At 39.5% G+C, this 25,123-nt stretch overlaps 1 protein-coding gene and 2 pseudogenes across 1 annotated transcript; 2 read left to right on the top strand and 1 right to left on the bottom strand.

The window, feature by feature from the left end:
- The window catches only part of LOC134375710 (rho GTPase-activating protein 20-like), a 110,579-nt pseudogene that overhangs the window by 65,509 nt on the left and 19,947 nt on the right, over positions 1-25,123 (bottom strand).
- Positions 10,142-11,095, top strand: LOC134377237 (uracil-DNA glycosylase). Its single transcript, XM_063095867.1, has one exon. It carries the CDS (start codon positions 10,142-10,144, stop codon positions 11,081-11,083), a length of 942 nt encoding a protein of 313 aa, XP_062951937.1. The 3' UTR covers positions 11,084-11,095.
- LOC134374979 (ATP synthase membrane subunit K, mitochondrial-like) lies at positions 11,271-15,845 on the top strand (annotated as a pseudogene).

Raw genomic sequence — 25,123 nt, 5'->3', positions numbered from 1 at the left:
AGAGCTACCTGTAATTGTCATTAGAATTAAAAAATTGCAGCCCAGTGGAAATTGAGTCCAAATTTCTACACTACAAATTCTCGCTACTCAGTTCAGAAGTTTGCACAATTGCAAAACAAATATATCAAAGGACCATTGTTGAACCAGTTGTTTCACTTAAAAGTTACCCCATCTGTCCAATGTTTGCTGAAGGTTAAAAAATAAAAAGTTGTTACTGAGTCCTTCATCTTTTCCTGTTTTTCTTTTATTTTCCTTTTAATAAAAAGCAGACAATTACTAAGTCCAAAAGGAATAAGTCCATTTAAGTATCCAGGTGCACAATCATAACCATAAACTCATTTTTATATAATAAATTAAGAACTTACGTGTTTATCCAAAACACAGGGGGAAAAAACACAGTGGAAAGAAGGGGAAAAAAGCCAACAGGAGGACAAGGAATTAATACTCAGAAGTTAACTGGAAAAGGTCCTTTAAAAACCAATGAGTTAAATTTGCAAGTTTAGTAAAATTTTACTTCCTTACAATGAATTAATTTGGAAGTGGAGATGTAGAGAGATGAATACCAACTTGAAAGTGGTAAGAGATTGTTACCTAAAACAAAAGTGGATACATTTTTGTGTAATTTCTACAAGGTGGGCTGAATACCATTACAAAATGATGAATTTCTGGAGGGAAAGTTTGTATGACTTGAATTCATTCCTAAATAATGAAGAAATATCATAAAGATGCCAATACATGTGGTATTTCCAGACCACATACATGAGTTCTTGTGCTATTCTGCTGCATGAAATTACTTCCTAACAATAACCCAGAATCATTTTGTTAAAAGGAATTTCCATTTTTCACTCGCATAAATTTCACAAATAATACCAATCAACAAGGAAAGTCTCTTATGTATTGGCTACCTAAAGGAGGTCAGGAAAGTCAGAAACTATTATGGTAACCTACTAAATTCCTCTCTCGGTTTGGAAATGGAGCCACTCCTTCATTCACTCACTCATCCAACAAATAATAATTGAACACCAAGTATGTACAAGGCATTATTTTATTAACAGATGTATGCTAGGACACTAAAGAGAACATGACATATAAGGTGATTCCAATGAAGTGTGATTGAGTGCTATGACTAAAAGATACGCAGGGTTCTATAGGAGCATGAATATTATTTAAGAGGCATTAGAGGAGTTTCTGAAGCAAGTGACATTTGAGCCATGATTAGAGAGTATGGTGGGTTTAGGAAATTGTAAGCATTAGAATTCAGAGTATACAGAATGGGAGAAAATATTTGCAAATTATACATTTGACAAGGGATTAATATCTAGAATATGCAATGGTTAGAGCTCGGTGTTGTAATGCCAAGGTCAAGGGTTTGTATCCCTGTACAGGTCAGCCACAAAAAACAAACAAAAGCAGCAACAGAATATAGAAGGAACTCAAACAACTTAACAGTAAAAAAATCAAATAATCTGATTAAAAAATGGGTAAAGGGGCTGAATAGATATTTCTCAAAGAAGATATACAAATGGCCAATGAGTACCTGAAAAAGTGCTCAACATCATTAAGCATCAGGGAAATGTAAATCAAAACCATACTGAGATATCATCTCACACCAGTTAGACTGGCTATTATCAAAAAGACAAAGAATAACAAATGCTGGCAAGGATGCAAAGAAAGGGGAATCCTTTTACATTGTTGGTGGGACTGTAAATTTTACAGCCATTATGGAAAACAGTATGGAGGCTCCTCAAACCACTACAGATAGAACTACCACACAATCCAGCAATCCAACTACTGTGTATATAACCCAAAGGAATGGAAATCATCATGTTAAAGGGATATCTGCACTCCCAAGTTCATCACAGCTCTTTCTACAATAGCCGAGATACTGAACCAATCTAAATGTCCATCAACAATAACTGGATAAGGAAAATGTGGTATATATGCACAATGGAAAACTACTAAGCCATAAAAGAGAATGAAATTTTGCCATTCACAGCAACATGGATGAGCTTGGAGAAAATTAAGTTAAGTGAAATAAGCCAGGCACAGAAAGAGAAATACTGCATGTCCTCATTCATAAGTGGGAGATAATAAAGACAAAGAAGCAACCAAGCATACATACCAGCTCTAAAAGGCTTTATAATTCCCATAAAGAATAGATCTTATTAAATAATCTCAGAACAAATATCAAATTTTCTATTATTAATTAGAGAATTCTTGTACTAATAAAACAAACAACCCCCATGCATTAAAAAAATGTGATGTTAAACACTCTTCGGCTAATATAATGTTCCAAGCACATACCAAATGTGTAATATCAGAGTACTTTAAAAATTTTGTGGAAGAATAGAATCAAAAAACAATATGGATCTTTCCGTGAACTTTCTGAAGCACCCTCATATAAAACTTTGCACTCACCTGGTACTAGGCCGTTGTAAGGCTTTACCCAGGATATGAGATGGAGCACTCCTCCTCCTTTCTGCTTCCATTTTCTGTGAGGAAAAAAATATTGAAATGAAGGCCACGTGGCTTATAATGGAAGTAAATGTTGATTTTCAACTCAAATCAACAAATTTTGTACTGCCTATCTTTACCTAGTAAGGAACCTAAATTTCATTATGGAGATAAACTATAACATCAAAAATGGGCTAGTAAGTGTCAAACATGGTATAGGCAGTGTTTCTTATGAGAATAAACAGGTTAAATGTTGATCTGAATATTTGGGAAAAGTAAGATCATAACCATTATTATTGCTTATCATGTGTCAGGCCCTATGTTAAAGGCTGGACATAGATTATCTCATTTATACCCCAAAATGTCATCAGGGTAGGAACTACTATTCCTATCTCATAGGCAGGACAGGCCCCGAACTGGGCTTCAAGGAAAGACAGGACTTGGAAAGATCCAGTAAAAGAGAAGAAAAAAACTGTTAAAGTGAAGGCATAGAGACTGAATTTTTACATAAACATTTAATCAACCTTTAAATTTTGTTCTACATTAAAATATTTGCACATTTGGGAATCTCTTCCTCCAAATAGGCTTTTTTACTATAACTTTTTTTTTTTAAAGAAAAAATCATTTTTTCTCTTCTAGGTGGTATATTAATAGAAGATAAACTGGATAAGTCAGGTACTCTGTTTCCAATGACCTAAAATTTGTGGTCAATGAGGTTTGGATTACCCAGATAATTACTCTCTAAATTCAATCTTAATATCTCTAGATACAGGCAGAGAGCCTGCCACTAGAGAGAGATGAGTAAAATTAACAATATAACCACAAATAGCCATGAGGGAAGTTCAGGCTGTGTCACACTAAAGCCATTCTTCCTGCTATACCCTTTCGCCCTATCCTAACCAGAAGTCTCACCCATGCCTGTGGGCCTAGGGCACTCATGCTTGGGAACTGGATGTTGCTCTAATAGGAACCATATAAAACTAACTAGCTGGCTCAGTGTCAGTATCTCATTACATGACTCATAAAGGAACTGTTTCTTGGCTAGTAAAATAAAACCTACATCCTAGCATAGGAATAGAGGAAGAATCATCCAGTGGGAAGGGGATACTGAAATTCTTTGGCACAATTCTTATCCCACAAATTCACCATGGCCCCAGGGATCTCTCCCAAATTATTGTGTCGTCACTGCTCTGGCCTTAGTGTTTCTGTTCCCCTCATTAATCTTTTGGCTCACATAGGGAGTCTATACACCCAAATCTTCTTACCACAGCTGAGACAGCAGTTGAAACAATTATATAAAACACCGATCAAAGACAAGAAACAAATGGGTTAAGAAATAGAGAATATCAAATGTATTGATCAGGAGTTATTAACATGAATCAGTTTCAGGCCAGGTTATTTGTATAACATTTTTTGCATGATGTGTATTTATTTGGTGCTTTTCTTCTAGAGAAACAGCCTATAGCTGTGAGATTTTCAGAAGAGTCTAATCTCTCCCGACCCTAGTGATTTCAATAACCTAGTTTATATATTCTAGCTTGCTAGTCTCATCTCACTACTTCTATTAGTCACACCTCTTCGGAACATAACCCTCAGGAATCTAACATCCTGAGGCTAATGTAACTGCACAGGTTGCAGGGAGAAAGGAAATCTGGAAGACAAGTATTTGTATTGCAGGATATAGCAGCACCTCCCGATGTGAAGAGTCTCAATAATGGAATACTGCATTGATTTTACTTAAAAAAAAGTGGCAGTTTGTTCATATGCCTCAAGCTATAGTCTAAATCTTTTGCAGGATTCTGTTTCACCTTCAGACCTTGGCTTGATTCCTACTACCTGTACTGTATTGTTACAGCAGTAGTTACACCAATTGTCTGGTTGGGGTTATTGTTGGACTCCTGCCGACATAGGCAACGGTAAAGCTACATGACAACACCAATTGTGTGTCTAGGCAATTCATAACTAAAGCCAAAACATTTCATTATTTTAGTTATACTAAGTTTCCACTTGTACTGTCAGGGCTAGGGCTCAGACACTTCAAAGCCATTATACAGACTGGGTCATAGACCCCTCACACACAGGTCCATGCTACATAATTGGGAAAGATCCCGGGAGCCACTGGCAGTCCTCAGCAGTAGCAGCAGAAGCAGCAGTGGTGGTGGTCTCCCAGGACATCCTGGGGACACTGGCAGCAACAGCTTGTAGCAATGGCCTCCAGCAGCAGTAGAAGCCTCCCCATGGCCGCCCCCACCGCCTGGGGGCATCCCAGGGGGTGAGGGGCTCTGTGGATCAGAGCCACTCATCCTCTACACTTAAGTCCATAACCCAGAACTCCTGGGTGCACATGAGCAATTACATTAGACAATAACCAAGGAACACCTGGGCACACGTGCATCTCTACATCAAATGCTCGGCAAGATTCTGAACATCTGAGGGGCTCTGACCACTGATTCCCATTTTTCAGGACCTATTTAGAATTAGTCCTTTGAAATTTGAAATGTGCCTAATCCTGTGAGCTTTACCTGAGCCCCTTACCCTCTGCTTTGACCTTGAGGGTCTGGCCTAACCTAGTGGGGGTCATTCCAGGATCTATCTCAGCAGCTTTATGTCTGCTTCCTCTACCTTTTGATTTCAGTATCAGATCCAAGATCCTAAACTTTGTTAGTACGTGATTTTTAATTCTGAGCTCCTGGCTTTTTCAGATTTATAAAGAATTTGGAAAGAGTTCAAAAGACAGCCATAAAGTGATTTAAAATGTGGAGAAAAGAAAGAGCCTATGAAAAAAGGTAAAATGATCTGAGAGTCTTCACTAGAAACAGTCATAGTCTCCAAATTAATAAAAACCTATAATATGGAGAAAGTAAGCATCTTCCAAGGAAGACGAGGCAAAAAGAAATGGGGCGAACCTGTAGAGCAGGAATCCATGTTGATGCTGGATGTGGTTCTTTAAGAAATTAACAAAAGCTGTGAACTAAATTTTGCATACAACTTCAGGGGGTTCGGAAACTCCCATAAAATAAATTCCTTAGGCATTCAGGGACTCCAAATTATGAAACCTTCTGACATAAAGAAATCTTTCTGAAAGTGATAGCTGTTAAACATGAGAACATATAATCAAAGAAGGGTGAAAATTTTTCTTCTGCAAAGGTGCTTTTAAAATAGAAGTTTTGCATATAAACTTAATGTAGATCTTTTACATACAAAGTGATTAGACTGTGTTTTCTGAGTTACCAAAACTGTCAGTGTGTAAGCAGCCAAATGTTGAATGTATCCACCTCCTCCAGATAAATTCATATTGATGAGAATGCAGTCAAACCACAGGCAAATGTTGTTTTTAATCTAAGGTCCTACTGTTTGTATTCAGACTTATTCTACCAGTAATGAGATATAAAACCCAAGGCAATTCAGTCACTTCTCTGGGCCTCCATTTCCTTACCTACAAAATGAGAATATTTGGACTACTTAGTTTCTTAGGTCCTTCTATTTCTGACATTCTCACATTAAGTGTCCACCAAAGATTTACCCTGGATATGTAAGAAAAGAAACATTACATGCACCATGCATTTAGGATTCACAGGATTCATTTTTTCTTGTAAGCAATAAAAAATCTTAAGAGCAGCTAATATAATCAGGGCTTAATAAATAGATTTAGGTATAATTCATTCAAATACACATATCTCTTTCTTTTGTTCAGAAGTGTAGCAGAGCAAATGGCCAATAGTAACTTCAAAACAAATTCACTAATCTATTAAAGAATCTGTTCTCAGGCAATAAAGACTTGAATTTTCTTCTTGTTTATAACAACTGTGTGAAATGCAATACATCAAAATAGAGTGAAACTATTGATTAATTTACAAATGTATAATAGTACAAACTTATCAGGACAGGTTGAGGTTATGCTTATATTAGCACCAAGAAATTTCACAATTGTTCTGTGACAGGAATAACTATTATTCTTTGCCTTACAGGAAACAGAAGGTAAACTTCAAACAGTGCATATTTTCTTTGTAAGTTTAAAAATCACATAGTGGATGCCATTTTGAACTGAATTATTTTTAATTTTTTTTTAAATCGAGAAACTGTACATTAGTCAAAAAATAAAAACAATTTCATTAATCTTTTGGAAATGGTTTTCTTGATATAGTACCATTTACCTAGTGTTAAGCAATCCCAAAAACTAAACAAGAACTTTATGTGAGTTAGAAAACAAACAAACATAAAGTAGCATCTATCTACTTCTCTGCCCCCAAATGGGAAAAGATGAGGAGGAGCTTGGAAGAAGTTCTAAATGGGAATTAAGAGTGGTGAAATTTCAAAAATTGTTGTCTTTTTACAAACAGCCATTTATTAGGGAAGCATAACATGCCTATTGTGGTTTCCTACCGTTCCTCCTCTACTCCTCTATTGCTCTACTTAGGGTTTGGGAAGATGGGGGTGGGAAGGGGGGTGGTTGTGTATTAAGTGAATGAATTAACATTGTTTATACATGAGATTTTAAGGTGGTAAAAAAGTGTGCCTATGTATAAAAATGAAGTTATAAACAGGTAACTAAATTTTTTAAAAGTTTTGTTTTATTTTCAACAACTCAAAATTTTTACAAAAAAACCTGTATATACAATGAAATTTTAACTTCATATCAACCAAGAGATACAGTATCATTTTTGGAACTTCTAAATCAGTCTGAATCTGGTCATTCTTTTTTCTCACAGCAATTAAAGGAAATTAAAGTAGACCAAAAGAAAGGAACAGAATGAAAGATTTGTCAGAGGCAAACAGCAATTTTTCTTGCTTTATTTTGTTCCAATCACTATGAAGAAAAAAAATTCATGCATTTTAGTTGAATTTAAGTGAAATGGTGCTGAAGTCACTTTCAAGCATTACAAACAAGCATACCATTAAAATAAGGGCTTTAAGGAAAGCTCTTAAAGAACCCTAGGTTTTTAAGGCTAGGAAAAAATATTTAAAATATTTAATCAAATTTACAAATTGGCTTATTCAAATTTGACAATTAATCCTTTTGTGGCTAGTCTGTTCAATTTAGTGAACAATAAACTATTTCTTTCTTGTCTTCCCTACATTTGTGAAGCATTTATGTGTGGAGACATACCCAAGCCATTGAACAATTATACTTCAAAGACCCTGGCTCTGCAAGAGAAAAAGAGAATTACTTTTAACCTTGCACCTTGTCTCTGGGCCCTATTATCACAACAAGGTTTTGACCACTGGGTAAGCTGAAACTTCCTACTATTGTCAGTTTGGTCTCTGATAAGTATGATCTATTTACTCATAAATCATCTCATCCAGAATCAGTGTGAGTTTTTAACTAAAACAAATGTCATCACAGTACAAACTACTGTTAAGGAATATAAATTCCTTCCTGAGGTTAAGAAATAAATTATTTCACTTTTGGCTCTTTCCTCTTTCTAGGGGACAATTACCACTTTGAAGTACAACAATAAACATGAGAATTTATGTAATGTAGAAGAACGGGCACTGGGCTAGAAGACATTAGACCTTAATTCTGGACCCAAGCTCTATTACTTAATTTCTCAGATTCTCTCTAAAATGGACATAATACTTGCCCTGCCTACCACAAACAATCAAATAAAAGTATATATGGCAGACACGGCTAGAAACATCCAAATCAATGTCTAAGAGCAGCCCATGTGCACTTGCTCAGGGAACCGTTCCAAGGAAACCTGACCCCGATTGGAATGCTCCCGCCACACCACTGGCCCTGTTCATTGGAATGGCAATGCTACAAGTAGTTGCCTGCATCCCTCCTCCCAGCTTTGACAGGGAACACGCTCGCCGCCCCCACGCCCACACAGACACCCAGGTCCCTCTCCAGCTACGCCCGAGTCCCGAGGGCCAGGGGACGAGCGCAGGGCGAAGGCCCCCCACCTCGGCCCTCGTGATCCCCTGACACAGCCCCTGGCTCCCACACAGCCCGGCTCTAGGCCAAGCGAAACCCCCATGTACCCGAGTGTCGACCATTAGCACCCTTAGTCGCACCTCCTACTCTCACCACCACCTCGGAGACCTGGGGTCGATCCAGGACCGTCTGGCTGGGCACGGGAACACCTCCCCTCCCCAAATTACCGCGGAGCAGCCGCGCCCCCACGGCCAGGTGAGGGGCTGAGCCCGTCCACCTACCTTCTAAGTGGCTGGCTGCTGCGCCCGCGCAGACGCCTGCGGTCCTGATGACTTCGGAGATGACCTTGCCAAGCGGCGATGCGCGCCCAGACAACCTTGGGGGACTCAGGGTCCAAGCACGCAGAGGGGCTGGGGGAAGGTGACCCCCCAGTCCAGGCCCCAGGCCCGGACTGAGGGAGGAGCCGGGCTGCCGATCCGGAGGCGGGTGGAGACGGGGAGGGAGGCTGCGGGTCACTCAGAGACGGGTTAAGACTTCGGAGATGGGTTAAGACTTCAGAGACGGGTTAAGCTTCAGAGATCAATAAGGCAGCCGGTACCGGAGTGAACCGAGAGACGGCAGTGCAGTCGTCGCCGGGGCGACAGAACACTGGAACACTCTGAAAGGAATTCCGAGGGCCTCAAGCCTCGCGAAGGCGTCCAGCTCACGTGCCATTACATCCCCTGAAGTTTGTAATTGACATGAGTATTAAAATATTTCAAAATTCTGAGAATATTTGGGGCCCATGTAATATTTATTCCAGATGTTCATTTTTTTCTTTTTAATATAACTAATTGGTACCTGTCCTAGTCCGTTTTTTGTTTATAACAGAATACCTGAAACTGGGTAATTTATAAAGAAACAAAATTTATGTCTTACAATTCTGGAGACCAGGAAGTCCAAGGTCCAGGAGCACAGCTGATGAGGGCCTTCTTCCTGGTGGGGACTCTCTGCAGAGTCCCGAGATGGCACAGAGCATCACATGGTGAGAGGGAGAATGTGCTAATGTGCTTCCTTAACAACACACTTCTTTCTTAATAATAGAATGTGCAAATGTGCTTCTTCATTAATAAATGGAGTAATGAATCTGTACAAAATAAATGGATTAATCCATTAGTGAGGGCATAGCCCTCATGATCCAATCACCTCTTAGAGGCCTCACATCTCAAATACCGTAGTCACATTTCCTACCCTTTTAATACTGTTGCAATGGGCATTAAGTTTCAACGTGAGCTTTGGAGGTGACATTCAAACCATAGGAATAGCATGCTGTGCTCAGTTTTGCTATGGAATGCATTTGAATGAAGCAAATCCTTTGAAATTCCTGGGTTTGTCTGGAAGTCATCTAGCTAGTAAGTGTGCTTACCTGACCATGCATCAGCCACTCTCATTTCATTTCAGCTTTATTGTTTTCTTGCCATGTGAACAGTGACATTCTCATGAGTTGATGTCCTTTTGAATATGGCAGACTCGTGATTAATACAGTAATGTCTTGTAACACCAAGGTCAAGCGTTTGGATCCTTGTACTGGCTAGACCCCCCCCCCCAAAAAAAAAACTGCAGTAATGTCAAAAAGTGCAGTACATAGTTTGAGGCAGAATTTAATTTTATATATTAAAGTTCTGATGCATACTAAGCCCTCCGCCCCCAGCCCCCAAAGCCCACCGCTCGGAGCATGCGCGGGCCGTTTGGCGCCAATTTCGGACCGCCACAGCCAGCGTCAGCCTCGCGGGTCCCCGGGCGGCGCGCGTTCGCCCCCTCCCCGGCTTCGGGATGATCGGCCAGAAGACGCTCTACTCCTTTTTCTCCCCGAGTCCTGCCAGCCGGCGACGTGCCCGCAGCCCCGAGCCGGCCGACCCGGGGACCGGCGTGGCGGCCGTAGCTGAGGAGAGCGGGGATGCAGCGGACAGCCCCGCCAAGAAGGCCCGGGCTGAGCAGGACGAGCCCGGCACGCCGCCCTCCTCGCCGCTGAGCCCTGAGCAGCTGGTCCGCATCCAGAGGAACAAGGCCGCGGCCCTGCTCAGACTCGCGGCCCGCAACGTGCCCGTGGGTTTTGGTGAGAGTTGGAAGAAGCACCTCAGCGGAGAGTTCGGGAAGCCGTATTTTATAAAGCTAATGGGATTTGTTGCAGAAGAAAGAAAACATTATACTGTTTATCCACCCCCACACCAAGTCTTCACATGGACCCAAATGTGTGACATAAGAGATGTGAAGGTTGTCATCCTGGGACAGGATCCATATCATGGACCCAATCAAGCTCATGGGCTCTGCTTTAGTGTTCAAAGACCTGTTCCACCTCCGCCCAGTTTGGAAAACATTTATAAAGAGCTGTCTACTGACATCGATGGTTTTGTTCATCCTGGCCATGGAGATTTATCTGCGTGGGCCAAACAAGGTGTTCTCCTACTCAATGCTGTGCTCACAGTTCGGGTCCATCAAGCCAATTCTCATAAGGAGAGAGGTTGGGAGCAGTTTACTGATGCAGTTGTGTCCTGGCTAAATCAAAATTCGAATGGCCTTGTCTTCTTGCTCTGGAGCTCTTATGCTCAGAGGAAGGGCAGTGCCATTGACAGGAAGCGGCACCATGTACTGCAGACTGCTCATCCCTCCCCGTTGTCCGTGTATAGAGGGTTCTTTGGATGCAGACATTTTTCTAAAACCAACGAGCTGCTGCAGAAGTCTGGCAAGAAGCCCATCGACTGGAAGGAGCTGTGATCCTGAACTGAGGGGTGTTCTGTCTCCATCGGTGGTTTTGAGAAACTGCTATTGAAGTATTTGTCAGTTCTGAAGTTGAATGGAAAAGTTCTCTATTAATTCTTAAGTACTCTTGCATAAAGGGAAAAAGCTTCCGGAAAGCAGCGTGAACTAGGCTGCCACAAATGGCAGAAACAGCAAAGACCGAATGTCTTTCTCTGCACCATGGCTTTGGCCTAAAATTCAGATGAGGTCAAATACTCACCTGGCTCTCTTCAGCTCCCTTACCTTTACAAGTAAAGGGGGAGGTGCGCACCTTTTTGTACAGCAACTAGTTTGGTACCTGCTGCTACTTTTTACCCGGTAGGTTAGACTTCAGCTTATAAGGTGTTGGCTGTTTTTGTTATAAAGGAGGCACGCTCTTCCCATGCGCAGCCCACAGGCATTCCAGAAGAACTGCCTGCCCTCTTGATCTTTCAAGGGGCCCTTAGGCTCCTCCTTGAAGGAAGCAGGGAGATGTTTTGCAAGTTTCTAGAAATCTGGCCCAGGAAATAGGGAACGGCGTCCTGATTGTAGTAGAGGTGAAGATTCCATAGGAATAGTCCTTGGTTTGAGTCTTAACAGGTAGAGGCTGAGAGAAATGAGCTGGGTCTTGTTTATCCTGTAATTTGGGGCTGTTTCTTGGAATAAGCGGTGGAAGTTGAGCAAGAGAGGAGAAAGGGGATTTTTAAAAAATTTTTTTTTTAAATGGGTGATTTTCTCCTAGGGTTATCCTGAGTTGGGGCTTTTAAGGCAGCACAGACTGCCAAGTTCTGTTTTTTATAGACTGAAATCACTGGTATACTTTTTTTTACAACACTGGAGAATTTTACTTTTTGAAAAAATACTTATGCAGATACATATTTTTTTCCAATCCTTTTTTTAAAGAGAGAATCTTTATTGGGTCTGCACCTCCATCTTTGATCTTGTTAGAGATGTTTTTGCTATTAGCCAAGTTAAAGAGTTAACCCTGCTGGAGTTTGGAAATAAAGATTGTTGAACTTTCAAAAAAAAAAAAAAAGTTCTGCTGAAGTCATTTACATTTTTTAGTTATTTGTTATAGCAGTTATTTTTGAAGATCCCGATGTTTCTGTTGAGGATGGCAGTAGTCTGTTGCACAAAATAAATTGACTGCAGAACATCCATACTTACTGGGACAGTAGTATAAATAAATTATGGCCTTGGAATATACATATATGTAGTCTGAGGTAGATAAGGGAGTGATAACCTTAGTAGGGCTAAGTAAATGTTAATTGTTATCATATGCCATTCATAATTCTAAGACGTTTTTGGTGGTAGAGCATTTAATCTTCAACACCATGAAATAAAAGCACATTGTTAGTGCTTAGGAATATTGTGTTCCTTAAAAGTTCAACACCCATTAAACTTTCTAGGCCCAGAAATTTCTTCATGGTCATTGCTCTCAGTTTAATGTTTCTTCTTGAATCAATTTTGATAATCATTCACTTAATGAAAAGTTTTTTTAGAAAACTTCATTCACTTCATCTTTCTTCTAAGTAACTAACTAAGTAACTTCTAAGTGACTTCACATACTGGGATTCATTCCTGGACTTGATACTTAGGTAGTATTTGTGTTCTTTCTTTCTCTCTTTTTTTCCTTTCTGTAATTTTTCTTGTTTTCAATACCCTGCCACCTCCCTATTTAGATTTGCCTCTTTCAAAGCTATTTTTACAATTGTGGTGAAATATATATAGCCTAAAATTTGTTGTTGTAGCCATTTTAAGTATACAGGTCAGTGAATTTTGCCATGTTTTAACTACTTTATTGTTTAACACTTCTATTCTTTTTCTAATTCATTAACTTTTGTTTTAATATTTACTAATAACCCTTTCCCATTTTCTTTAGGGCCTTTCTGAATTGATTTCTAATCTTGAGCTGTTTTTTTTTTTTTCTTCCTTCAAAATATACTGGAGGTTAGAGCTATGAACTTAACTTTAAGTACGGCATTGGCCAGACATCCAAGGTTTTGCTATGTGTTCTCAGTTTTGTTGTTTTTCTGCATCTCATCATTCAACAGACCTTTACTTAATACATGATATATGCTAATAACTATGGTAGGTACTGGGAATTTAATGACTGTTCCTGTCCTCTGATATTAAATATTGGTGGGTTTGTAGTTATAGATTTATTACTTCTTTCTTACAATACTTCTCTATGAACTTTGAATATTGAAGTGACTTGGATTTTGAAATATGTAGTATGAACTTTCATAAAGCTTATATTTCTTTTGGTTTTTGTTTTTGTTTGTTTGTAAGTGAATGTAGCCTGTATAAATTGTGCTTTTTGGAATGCAGGTTTTTGTTTTTTGTTTTTTGGGTAGCATAGTGTTTGATCAGTTTTTGTAGTATTTCATGGAGCTTGACAAAAGAAGTAGTCAGTGGTTTTTTAGAGCTTGACATAAATCCAATAATTAAGACTTATTTAAATTTGTCATTTATGTTTTTGTCTACTTGATTTGTGTGTAGATTGACAGGTGCTCTGTTTGACCATTGGGAAATTCTGTTAATTTTTATATGGAGATTTTAATGGTTTTTGCATTAAGTATTTTGACATGTTTGTTTGTATATTGAGTCATGTTTCCACTAAGATCATATCTCCTGTTAATGAAGTAATCTCTGTTGCTCATATTTTTCTGATCCATGCATTTTTTAATTTGCATTTGCTTGCTTTAAAGTCTTTCATTTAATTTTTCTTTTCTTTCTTTCTTTCTTTCTTTTTTTTTTTTTTTTGCTCAAGGGTAAATAATGAGTAGCTTTCAATCACTGTTGCACTATTTTAAGTATAAGTTTTCTGAGCAGCAGTAGGATTCAGTGTTGCTTTAAAAAACACATTATTTTCAGCATCTTACTGAGGTATTTCTGTTTCTCAGAAGGAGAAAACTAAGTTACGCAAAGGTTAAGTGACTTCTCAAGATTATGCAGCTTATTAGGAGGTGAAGTTGGGTTTCAAATCCAGGCATCCTGGCTCCAAAGTCCCAGGCTCTGTACCTTTCTGCAGTTTCTCCTTTTAACTATTACTGATGTTCATACTCTTTGTGTTAGTCTGCCCGTAATGATGAAAGCACTGATGGAGATGCGATGAAAGGCAATTCTTCTAGTCTGCCCCTCATTAATTTATTCCTGATTTTTTAGGCATATTTTATTTGAGAGCATGTGTAGGTCTGAAAACAACTATTGCTGGACTGACGGGTCAGCTCAATTGGTTAGAGTGCAGTGTTGATAACACCAAGATCAAGGGTTTGGATCCCTGCACCAGCCAGCTGCCAAAAAAATTGTTTAAAAATAATGAAAAAATTAAAACAATCATTGCTTACTAAATTTTGTTTGGGGAGAGACATATAGTTCTCCAGTAATGTTTTATTATTATAATTTTTTCCATTCTGTTTTATCACAGAAATTCAGATGATTCAGATGGCCAGAGAAAAATTGTCAGCATTAATGTGATAATTAGTGTGAATTGGAAGAGGTGTCAACATTTTGGAAGGAAGTTTAGAAATACAGTACATATTTTTTAAAACATACTTTTTGCGATTCTGCTATCTATTTCACATTCTTTTTACCTTTGACCATCACCATCTCTGGTTAGGGTGGTTTTTTTTTTTAATTTTGTGGGGTACCCTCCAGTTTTATTCTCAAACGTCTAGTTCTTAGTGATTCTGCTTCTTTGAGTTGCTGTAATCTGTAATGTCATTCCTTCCAGTCAACACCCTAAAACTTTTTTTTTTTTTAACCTGTTGATTCAGAGGCATGAATAGTCCAGATACTCAGGCTCAACTTCTGGTATACTAAAACTATTATCAGCTGGTACTCCTGTTCAACTTTTGGATGCTAAGACCTCTAAACTTGCAGAACCCAGAGGATAGCGATGGGAAGGAAAATTTTCCTGGATTGGTCATTCGGTGTAGCAGTGAGAGGTGCTCCTCTCATTCAGACCCTTCTTTTCCAAATCTGTATATCTGGCCATAGGAGAACAAGTACCATGTATTGGTCATTTGTGCAGAATATATACTGCATCTTGTGGGACACTTCTTTGACACCAGAAGTCTCTCATCTGGTGCTCTGGGTCCCCAAGAGGCCATTCTGCCATCCTCTAGAGCCAGTTGCTTCTGGATGATGGAGGGTATGTGACACAAGAAGTAAATCCCATGATCAGGAGCCCATCACCTCACACTGGTCATAAAATGAACTCCTTGGACTGTTGTGTCCTAACAGTCCTTCAGTACAACGGTGACATTGAGGAACAACATACTGTACAGTCTAGGTCCAATCAGGTGACAGAACTACACAGTAATTTATTTTTTTAATTTTTAAAAAAATTATTGATATTTTTAGCACTGGGTTCCCCATGAATGCATATTGCATGATGGGCAAGGGGGCAGCTGCCTTTCTGACTGCTCCCTGTTTCCCAAGATGAGGAGCTCTCCACACTAGACCCGGTCCTGGCACACAGCAGGGTGCCTCATGCAGACACAGTCATTTAAACAAGGGAAGTTTGGCCTACATTGAAGGACACCGGCTGCAGAATTTGTGGCTTTGGCCAGATTGAAATCATGGCAGTCCAGAAACTGATGCCCAATTCCACTTCACTGGTATCAGAAAATATTTCGACTCTTACACTCTCACAAGTAGAATGCTGTGTACTGGTCACATACGGAGGCATTGCTTTGATGATCTTATACTTCAAGGTAGGGTCCAAAAAACTCCAACTGTGAAAGCAACATAAATGGATTCTAACCTAAACCTCATGTGGTAAGTTCCTGTGCTTGGAGAAGCTATTGTCAACTCATCTTGTGATATTCAGTTTGTACCATAAATTATGAACCTGGGGGGAAAATGAGGGAAGTTTAATATATTAAAGAATTATTAAGCTATGATGGGAGAGAACTGCAAACTGAAAGAGAATTCTAAAGGCTTCTCTAGGGCTGAGGGATAGCACCCAAGGAAGGACACACTTGGAAGAGGGTCTCTCTTCAAGCAAGACTGGGGTTCAGACCTTGTGGAGAAAGTGGTGTTGCAGTCAACTGGTTGGCTGGGTCGCCTGGGCCAGAGCAGGTCCACAGTCACCAGGAAAGCAGGAGCAATCTCGGGCACAGTGAACTGAGACTGGTGGATGGGTGTGCAGCAGCATTCAGGGTGCCCCTGTGGGTGTGAGACCAGGAGTGTGTGTTGTCTGTTGGGAGGGCCATGGGAAACAAGCCTCTAAGCCTCCAGTAAGACATAGTTGATGTACAGATGTGGAGACTCGGCCAGGGTGCCATTGCTGGAGCCGTAGTCCACTTCTGCAGGAACTCACACACTTCTGTATGTGACTTGGGCCAGGGCAGCTCCAGGGCACTGTGTGGGATGAAGGTTGGGTAGCAGGCTCACTACACAGGTGGCCCTGCAAGACTTCTGATGGATAGAGGCATGGGGCTGAGGAGAGTGCAGGAGCAGTTACCTAGTCTGGGGGCAGGCCCATGTTCTCTGGGAGTCCTGGCTACAGTGCTGCTTCCCAAGTTCAGAACTGGAGAAAGCACATGTTGCCAGACGCTGGAGAAGCTATGTCCTGCAGACATCTAGCATGGAAGAAACTGCAGTCTGAGCAGTGGAGGAGAAAGATGTGCTTTCTCCAGGAGCCTGGCAGCCTTGTTCTTGCAGAACCAGAGAAACCCTTTCCTCTTGCATTGCTCCTCCAGCTTCCTCTACTGATGAGGCCTAACATCTTACTGGCAGCAAAGGAGAACTATTTATAAGGCCCAGCTCCATTTTTACTGAATAAGCAAAAAGGGTGAACGTGGAGTGGAAAGGCAGTATATAAGTAACCAGCACATATGAGAGCAGGGGATTATCAGCATGCCAGTTACCAGTTTATTGCCTCTTGGCTCCACACTCACCCTTCAGTGCTGTCTTTGTGTTTCTTGAGCTGGACCCTGTAAGCATTTCTCTTTTGCCAGCTGGTATGCTAAGTTTTGTCAGTAGTGGGTGCTGTAGGACATTGCAGGAGGATGGCGTTTCTGATCCTGATTCTCATGTGCTTTCCTTTCTTCTTGATCTTGGGGTACTCAGCCAGCATGCAGGGTATCCAGTTATGCTCAAGTAGCATGATCACTTGGTGTTCTGTGGTCAGGCATTCAAGCTTTTCTTATCTGCTACAGTTATTTTGAAAGCCTTTGGGTGTGATAGAATTATAAGCCCAAGAAGACTGGAGAGTCTTTTCTTGCTTGTCCTTTCAACAGATACTGCCAGTTCTAAGAGCAGTATTGTGGAAAGCGTTAGTTGAAGGAAGGTGATTGTAACGAAGTCTCTGGTCTCAGGGAGTTTGCAGTGAATTCATTGCGGGGGAGGGGAGAGACAAGCACATGTAGTGAGAAAGCTCTATGATAAAGGCTGTGAGAACAGAAAGGAGGACATTGCTAACTGCTGAAACCAGGCGAGTATGGCAGAAGAGAGTCGGGTTTTAAAGAGAAGATGATGCGTGAACTATATTGAAAGATGAAGGGCATTTTCCAGGTAGGTGATGAGGGGAGGAAGCCTTCCTTAATCCTCACAGGCAAGTGTATTTGAAGAGAGGCAGTTAATTGTATTGTTGCTGAGAACAGGTCCCAGATTCAGACTGCCTGGATTCAGATCCTAGGTCTGTGATGTTAAGTGAGGCTTCTTCATGGTTCTGTTCCTTAGTTTTCACAACTTTAAAATGAGGGTAATAGTGCGTACCTTGGGAGTCATTGTAAGGACTAAAAGGGAAAATACACGTACAGATGGTTCCTGACTTAAGGTGGTTCAACTTACCAATTTTGGACTTTACAATGGTGCGAAAGTGATATTCAGAAGAAACCATGCTTGGGAACCCTAGAACTATTGTTTTTTATTTTCAGTACAGAATTCAATAAATTACTGAGATATTCAACACTTTATTATAAAATAAGCTTTGTGTTAGACAATGTTGCCCAACTGTAAGCTAATGTAAATGTTCTGAGTACGTTTAAGGTAGGCTAGGCTAAGCTATGATGCTCAGTAGGTTAGGTGTATTAAATGCATTTTCAGCTTATGGTATTTTCAACTTACAATGGATTTATTGGGACGTAGCCCTGTTGTAGGTCGAAGAGCATCTGCGTAGCATTTAGCACAATGCCTGGCACTTAGCACTGTAGCCTGATGTGAGTTGTCCAAGCCTCTGTTGTGTACTTCTGTAGCAACATGTATGTACAGTACTCTTTCGTTCCACTATATTGAAACAGTTTGTTCCCATACCATTTTTCTTTTCTTTTCTTTTTCTTTTTTTTGGTGGGTAGCCAGTACAGGGATCTGAACCCTTGACCTTGGTGGTAATAACATGACACTCTAACCAACCGAGCCAACCTGCCAGCCCCATGCCGTTTTCCCAAGAGCCAAAGCATATATTTGGTCTTTGGATCATTCTACAGCACCTTGTAGGTCTTCAATAAACACTGCACTGCGAAGAGGAAATAGAATATAGGTGAAATGGATTAGTTTGTAACCTTATGAGGTTTATCTCTATCAATATATTTCTGGTACTATATTTTATTTGCATTTACCTTTCTTTGCACCCACGGTAGACTTTCATGTGAGAACAGAGGCTTTTAACTGAGTGATTCCTTGGCATCTTCTTTAACAGGACCTGGCACAGAGCTTTCAAGCATAGGTCTGAGTAGGCAGTGTTTGGTCCTAGGATCTGCAGCCCCATTATTAGGTGAATCTAAAAGAGCCAGCTTCTCTGAGAGGAGGCTTCCAGGGATTTCAGCTCATGATCATCTATTCTCTTCTCGTTTAATTTTAGTTTACAGCTCTAAAAACATAGAGTGAATATTTTAAAAAGTAAAATGTGTCTTCACCCCCAAAATAGAACAAGTAATTTGAAAAATATACCTTGAGATAATAGAGATACAGGGAACAGGTGGAATATTTTTGAGATGTTTGATCCACAGTGATTTTTATTTTATTCAGTCTTAGTGTCTTGATGGTCAAGTGATATTGATTTGAGCACAGCAGAGACATTGACTATGTCCCTCACTGAGCAGACATCTCTCATCTTACATGTGAAACAGGGGTTATTCCTTATTAATTGTAATGCTAGTTAACACTTGAGAATCTCTTACCACATGCCAGATAGTGAACTCTAAGCACTTACATGTATTAATTCACCTGCTCCTCACTCAGGCTGAGGAGGCAGGTGGGCAGCATTATCCTTATTTAAGGTGAGGAAGCTGAGGCCGAGAGGTTCGGTAGCACCCATGTTGACCTTGCTAGTAAGTGAAACTGCACAGCCTGGCATTAATCATGCCTTCCCATAATTAGTAGTTTTTTCTTTTCTTTTTGTTTTTTACTTTGAAAGGTAAACTTTACTGAGGTATGATAAGTAAGGTGCACCCCTTTTAAGCATGTAGTTCTAGGAGTATTGGCAAATATCTACCACTCCAATTAAGATGTAGACTGTGACCCTCATCCCACAGAACTCCCTCCTGTTCTTTGCCAGCACATCCCCCTTCCCTGGCCCCAGGCAGCCAGTGATGGTTATTGATAAGATTTGGTTAAGATCTGCCATCTTGCTAGCAGTTTTCTGTTCATCACATTTATTCTTTGTTTTCTTTTTCCTCTTTTTCTGCCTCCTTAGGGTTTAATTGAGCATGTTTTATGATTCCATTTTATCGCTTCTACTGACTTATTTATACTTCTTAAAAAATTTTTATAGTTGTTGCCTTAGGGTTTACAGCATACATTTTAAATTAATCCAGAGTATGCCTTCTAATGATATACTGCTTCACAATATAGTATAAGGACTTTCCACAGTATATCCCAGTTCTTCCCTCCCATCTTTTGTGCTATTGATGTTTTACACTTTGCTTTTACATATACCATAAATGCATAGTGCATTGCTATTTTTACATTTGAAAGTTAGTCATCTTTTACTGCAGTTAAAAATAAAGTAAAAGCTGATTGTTTTACTTTCACTTTATTCCATTTTCAGGGCTCTTCAGTTCTTTTGTAGATGCAAGTTGTGGTCCGATACCATATTCTTTCTTCCTAAAATATTTTCTTTAGTATTTCTTCTGGGTTAGGTCTGCTGGCAAAGAATTTCCTCCATTTTTGCTTGAGGAAGTCTTTATTTCCTCCTCTGTTTTTGAAAGATACCATTGCTGGGTATAGAATTCTGAGTTTGCAGCTTTTTTTTCCCCAAAGATTTAAAGACATTACTCCACTGTTTTCTGGTTTCTCACAAAAAGCCTGGTGTACTGGTTATCTTTGTTCTTCTGCATGTAATATTTCTTTTATCCCTGGCTGCCTTCAAGATTTTTGCTCTTTGTTTTCAGTAGTTTGGAAGTGATATGACCAGGATATTTAATTAATTAATTAATTTTAATGTTCTCTGAGCTGCTTGGATTTGTGGTTAGGTGCCTGTTATTAATTTTGGAAAATTCTTGACTCATTATTTCTTCTGCTCTGTTCTCTTTTTCTGTGATTCCAATCACATGTATGATAGAATGTTTCATATTATCCCACATTTCTTGGATGTTCTGTCCCTTGCCCCGAACCCCACTCTTTTCTCTTTGTGTTTCAGTTTGGATGATTTCTATTGAAATATCTTCAAGTTCACTGATTTTGTAGTTTCAATCTCTCTGCTGAAATTAGCCATTTGATCTTGCATATTGTCCATCTTTTCTGTTATATAGTCTTTAACATACTAAAGATATCTTAAGTTAAATCTAAAGTTATACTAAAGTTAAATTCCTTGTCAGATAATTCCAACACCCACATCATGTCTGAGTCTTGTTTTAATGAATGCTTTGTCTCTTGGTGTATTTTGTGTGTGTGTGCTTTTTTGTATGCTTTATAATTATTTTTTCAAAGCCAGACATGTTGTACAGGACAGTGCAGATTGAAGTACATTGTTTTTATGCCTGGAAGTGAGCATGCCTCCCTTTTCACTAGGCCTTTAATGCTGTGGTTTGCATTACTTTTGTTCAGAGTTGGCCTCGGTTTATAACTTATTGTTGTTATGTTTATTAAGGTTATCTTCTGTGTACCACGGGCTTCAGATTTTTTAGAGATGGCTTGTTTCCAGGGTGGAGGGTGGTTTACCAGAGCAATGTCTGTAATTTTGAGTTTTAAGTCTTCCCTCTTTGCTGTACTTCACAAAGGGTCTCTTTGCACATTCTTGTTACTATCCTGTTCTTTTCCCAACAGTACTCGGCTGTTGGCTTCTGTTTGAAGCTTTTTGACTGGGACATGTGTGATGCTGGTGAAATCCTGCCTCTTATTCTTAGTAAGGCTCAGTTTTGGGTGTGTCTGGTGACCGGGGTCTTGGGTACAGCCTTCTCAGTTCCCCTACCCCTTCCCTGGCTGTAGTTGTGGGCAGCTCAATGTATAATCTTACCCCTCTTCCAGGACTGCCCCGCCCCTCCCCCAGTTGTAGTGAGTGCTCACCAAAGCCCTTCCCTGAACAGGTTAAGGCTTTTGTTCCTTAGTGGAGATGGAGAAGAGTCTGGGTGGAATTTCTTGCCCTCCCTCATGGCTCCTTTTCCCCCCACTCAGTTCTGTGCCACTGTCAATGCTTTTTGGGGCTCTTTCAGATCTTTTGAGTGACTTCTCCCCCCCCCAGTAGGTTTCATGGAGACAGCCTGCAAAGTTATGCAGACTTCCCTAATTTCTGCAACCCCCAGAAATTGTCCTGCCAGCCTTTACTCAGCCTTTCCCAATTTGTTGCCTGTTCTTACTGAAGTCTTCTTACCAGTGTCTGATTACATCAACTCCACGTGAGTGTGTGTTCTCTTTCCAGCCTCTCCAAATAATATCTTCTGGTTCTGTTTCTAAGGGGCACCTGAAAAGCCATGAGAGCCTTCATCCCCTGTCACTTTCATTTGAAAAGAAACTGGATGCAAAAAGGTTGGTTCAAGCCAATTCCTTAGGCGCTGTCAGTCAGCCTGAATCTGTCACTGCTGCCAGTCCTCAGTGTCCTGGGAATGTTTGAGTCCTGGCTACCAACCAGCCACTCATCCCTCTGGTAATATCACTCTCACAAGAGGGCTGCCTTCTCCGAGCACTCAGACTAGAGATGTGAAACGGAGGTAGCTGAACTCTTTGGAGCAATAATTAAACAGCCTCAGTCTAGTTAAAGGTCCCGGCTGAGCAGCAAAGCCATGTCAGCTGCACGGCATCTTCTTTGTTCCTAATGCAATCCTTAGTGGTTACGTTCATTCCAAAATGAGACCTTCTCTTGACTAGAAAGTGCCCCTCCTTTCTTAAATGTCAGGAAACACACACACAGGACAAACATGGAAAGGGGAGTAGGGAATCGAGAGAGGTATTTGGTTTGAAGAGTTCACTTTAGATACAGACCCCAGTGGAAAAGCCTTTACAGTTTTTTTGGTTTATTTCTCCAGCTGACCCACTATTAAAACCAAATACACACACCAATTTATAGGGGAATAAAAGGAGGAGGATCCAGGAGACAGTCTCAAGGGTAAAAGCAATTTCTTACAGCTTAAACCAATATGAAAAATCAAGCATACAGCATCAAGTATAAAAAATAAACCATATTTAGTAATATATACAAATATGCACAAACACACATGAAGGAAATACAATAATAGGGCTTTCTTTGGCTCTAGATCATATCTTTCATTTTACATTTTTATATGCAGAAATGAGAGCTTCTTAGACAAATAAAATAGGTTTATTTTTATGCTAAATATGCAATATTCATAAATATCAAATGCTTTCACTAGACTTAAGGTTTTTTTCTTAAATTTAAATGTTTCCCACTATAGCCCCTAAGATCTAATTTCCCTGCCATGGCAGTTTGTGTCTGCATTTTAAAAGCATATGCAGAAGCCACCACCTGATTTAGCAATCAGGCTGCATACTGCTGGAGCTTTCATTTGCAGGCACCTTTGAAGACAGAGTGATATTTAATACTGAATAGAAGCAGTCTTTTCATCTCCCACTGTTGAGTAATTGCTTCCCCCTTCAGAACTGTAGCATGAGTTATCATCTCTGACTTGCTCTCTAAGTGCTATGGCCAGCATGGAAAAAAGTGACAAAGAACATTATGGGCTTACTCAAGGGAATTGGATCTTTACTAACTGCCAAGGAGAAATCGTGGCTAGTCAGACATAGCACAATGACATACAGCATGAGAAATGACATATGTTACTGGGCCCTAATTCTAGGAAATCATTCCTACAAAACATCCTCAGAATGTAGAAGCTGAACCTTTCTCAGCATCAAACACACCACATAGAAATCATAGCTGCATATGGATGGTGTTTATAATTGTACATATATACTTGAGGGACACCATATATTTACATATTTGCTGAAAAATATATATGTATATATATAATTTGCTGAAAGTTACTGTTTACAGAACACAGTGAAGGTGGGAGGTAAAGAGTGCTTTCTCCTAGACTCTAGGATGAGGATGCTTTCAGAGTTACCTATTATCAAATTGGCTTCACATAAGCTGTCTACCTAAAGATGATACAGAAGAAAATCCTATCAGGTTTGGCCCACAGTGTCTACTGTCTTTTGCATTTAAAAGGCACAAAATATAACAGAAAAAGCTGATAAGGATAGTGGGGCAAAGCCCGGAGAACAAGTTATCTTAGGCATTTTTCATCCTGCATCAAAGAGGGAAGAAATTAATATGAGAAAGTAAATAACAGGCCACATGGCCTTAAGTTCAAGTAGAATGTCATTATATATAAGCATAAAACACATATTAAAAAGAGGATTTACAATTCCACTTCAACATCACAAACATTATTCTAGTTAAAAAATAAAGTCGTTTTGTCAAATATACCTTAATAGAGCTGGGAAGAAAGAAAAAAAATTACACACACACACACCCTTACCTTTGTTTGTCTCTTGTTGGCTTCTCTTCTGGCCTCCCTTTCTTTCAGTCTTTTCTCCTACAAGTAGAGGAAGGAAATTACCGACATATAAACATCTACTATGTGTAAAATAGACTACACATCCATTACTGTTTTATTTCTTAAAGCTAACTGATATGTGGCATTAATTGTTCAATAAATATTTACTGAGTACCCATGATAAGATGGGCATTAGTATCTGTCATCATGAAGTATATGTCAGACAGATCTGGAATCAAATCTTAGTTCTATCAACTTACTGGCTATGCAATTTTGAGCTACTTATACTTTCTAATTCTTATTTTTCTCATCTAAAAGTAGAAACAATAGGAGAACACCCATCACAAAGCTGATACAAGAATTACATAAAATAATATACCTAAGAGGTTAGTACAACACCTGACATTTACTTGTGGGCTGTTAGACTAAAAGGAAGAAAAAATGCAATAAAGACTATTTCCCTTGCCCTTGATCTGAAAACAGAATTTACAGAGGATATGAAATCCTCATCCTAGGGATTCTTAGGAAAGTGGCAATTTTTTCTTAAGTAAAAAACAATGAAAGGTCATTCTTATAAAGTATGTTATTTTATTAAATTGCTTTATAATTTCCCCATTAGTTTTCCATTCATCACAAAATAGGTAGAAAATGTCATACCAACATTTTCAAATAAGAAAAAGAAATAAGCACAATTTTAAAATGCAAAACAAAATGACCCAGCTTAAGTTGAAAAGAATGCTGTTTTAAATTTTTTAAAAACCACAAAAATTATAAACTATCTTTGCCTCCAAACATAAAGTGTTAATAATAAAAAGGCTATTCTCAATCCTAAGTATATGTATAACTTCTTTTTTTATATTTTGATGAACTACTAGGTCAATGTAAAAAGTGAATAGATAGCAAATAATTCATTTTCGTGAAGTAATATGAAAGTATAATCATGATTCACTATTACACTAAACACATATTAACATTAGAATGAACAAGTTTTCTAAGTCTGGGCACTTTTTCATTTATCATTATGCTGTATGTATACATGACTTTCTACAGATTTGAAAATCATTTCTAATCCATACTCTAAAGACATACCTGAGGCTGCTCTGCTGCTCACAACATTGAGAAGGACAGGAAT

Source organism: Cynocephalus volans, chromosome 4 (assembly GCF_027409185.1).
Source record: "Cynocephalus volans isolate mCynVol1 chromosome 4, mCynVol1.pri, whole genome shotgun sequence".
Lineage (NCBI taxonomy): Eukaryota > Metazoa > Chordata > Mammalia > Dermoptera > Cynocephalidae > Cynocephalus > Cynocephalus volans.
This window is presented reverse-complemented; position numbering and strand designations above follow the sequence as displayed.

What these genes read in the sequence shown, in the direction of transcription:
- LOC134377237 (XM_063095867.1), top strand. Translation starts at nt 10,142, where the DNA reads ATGATCGGCCAGAAGACGCTCTACTCCTTTTTCTCCCCGAGTCCTGCC.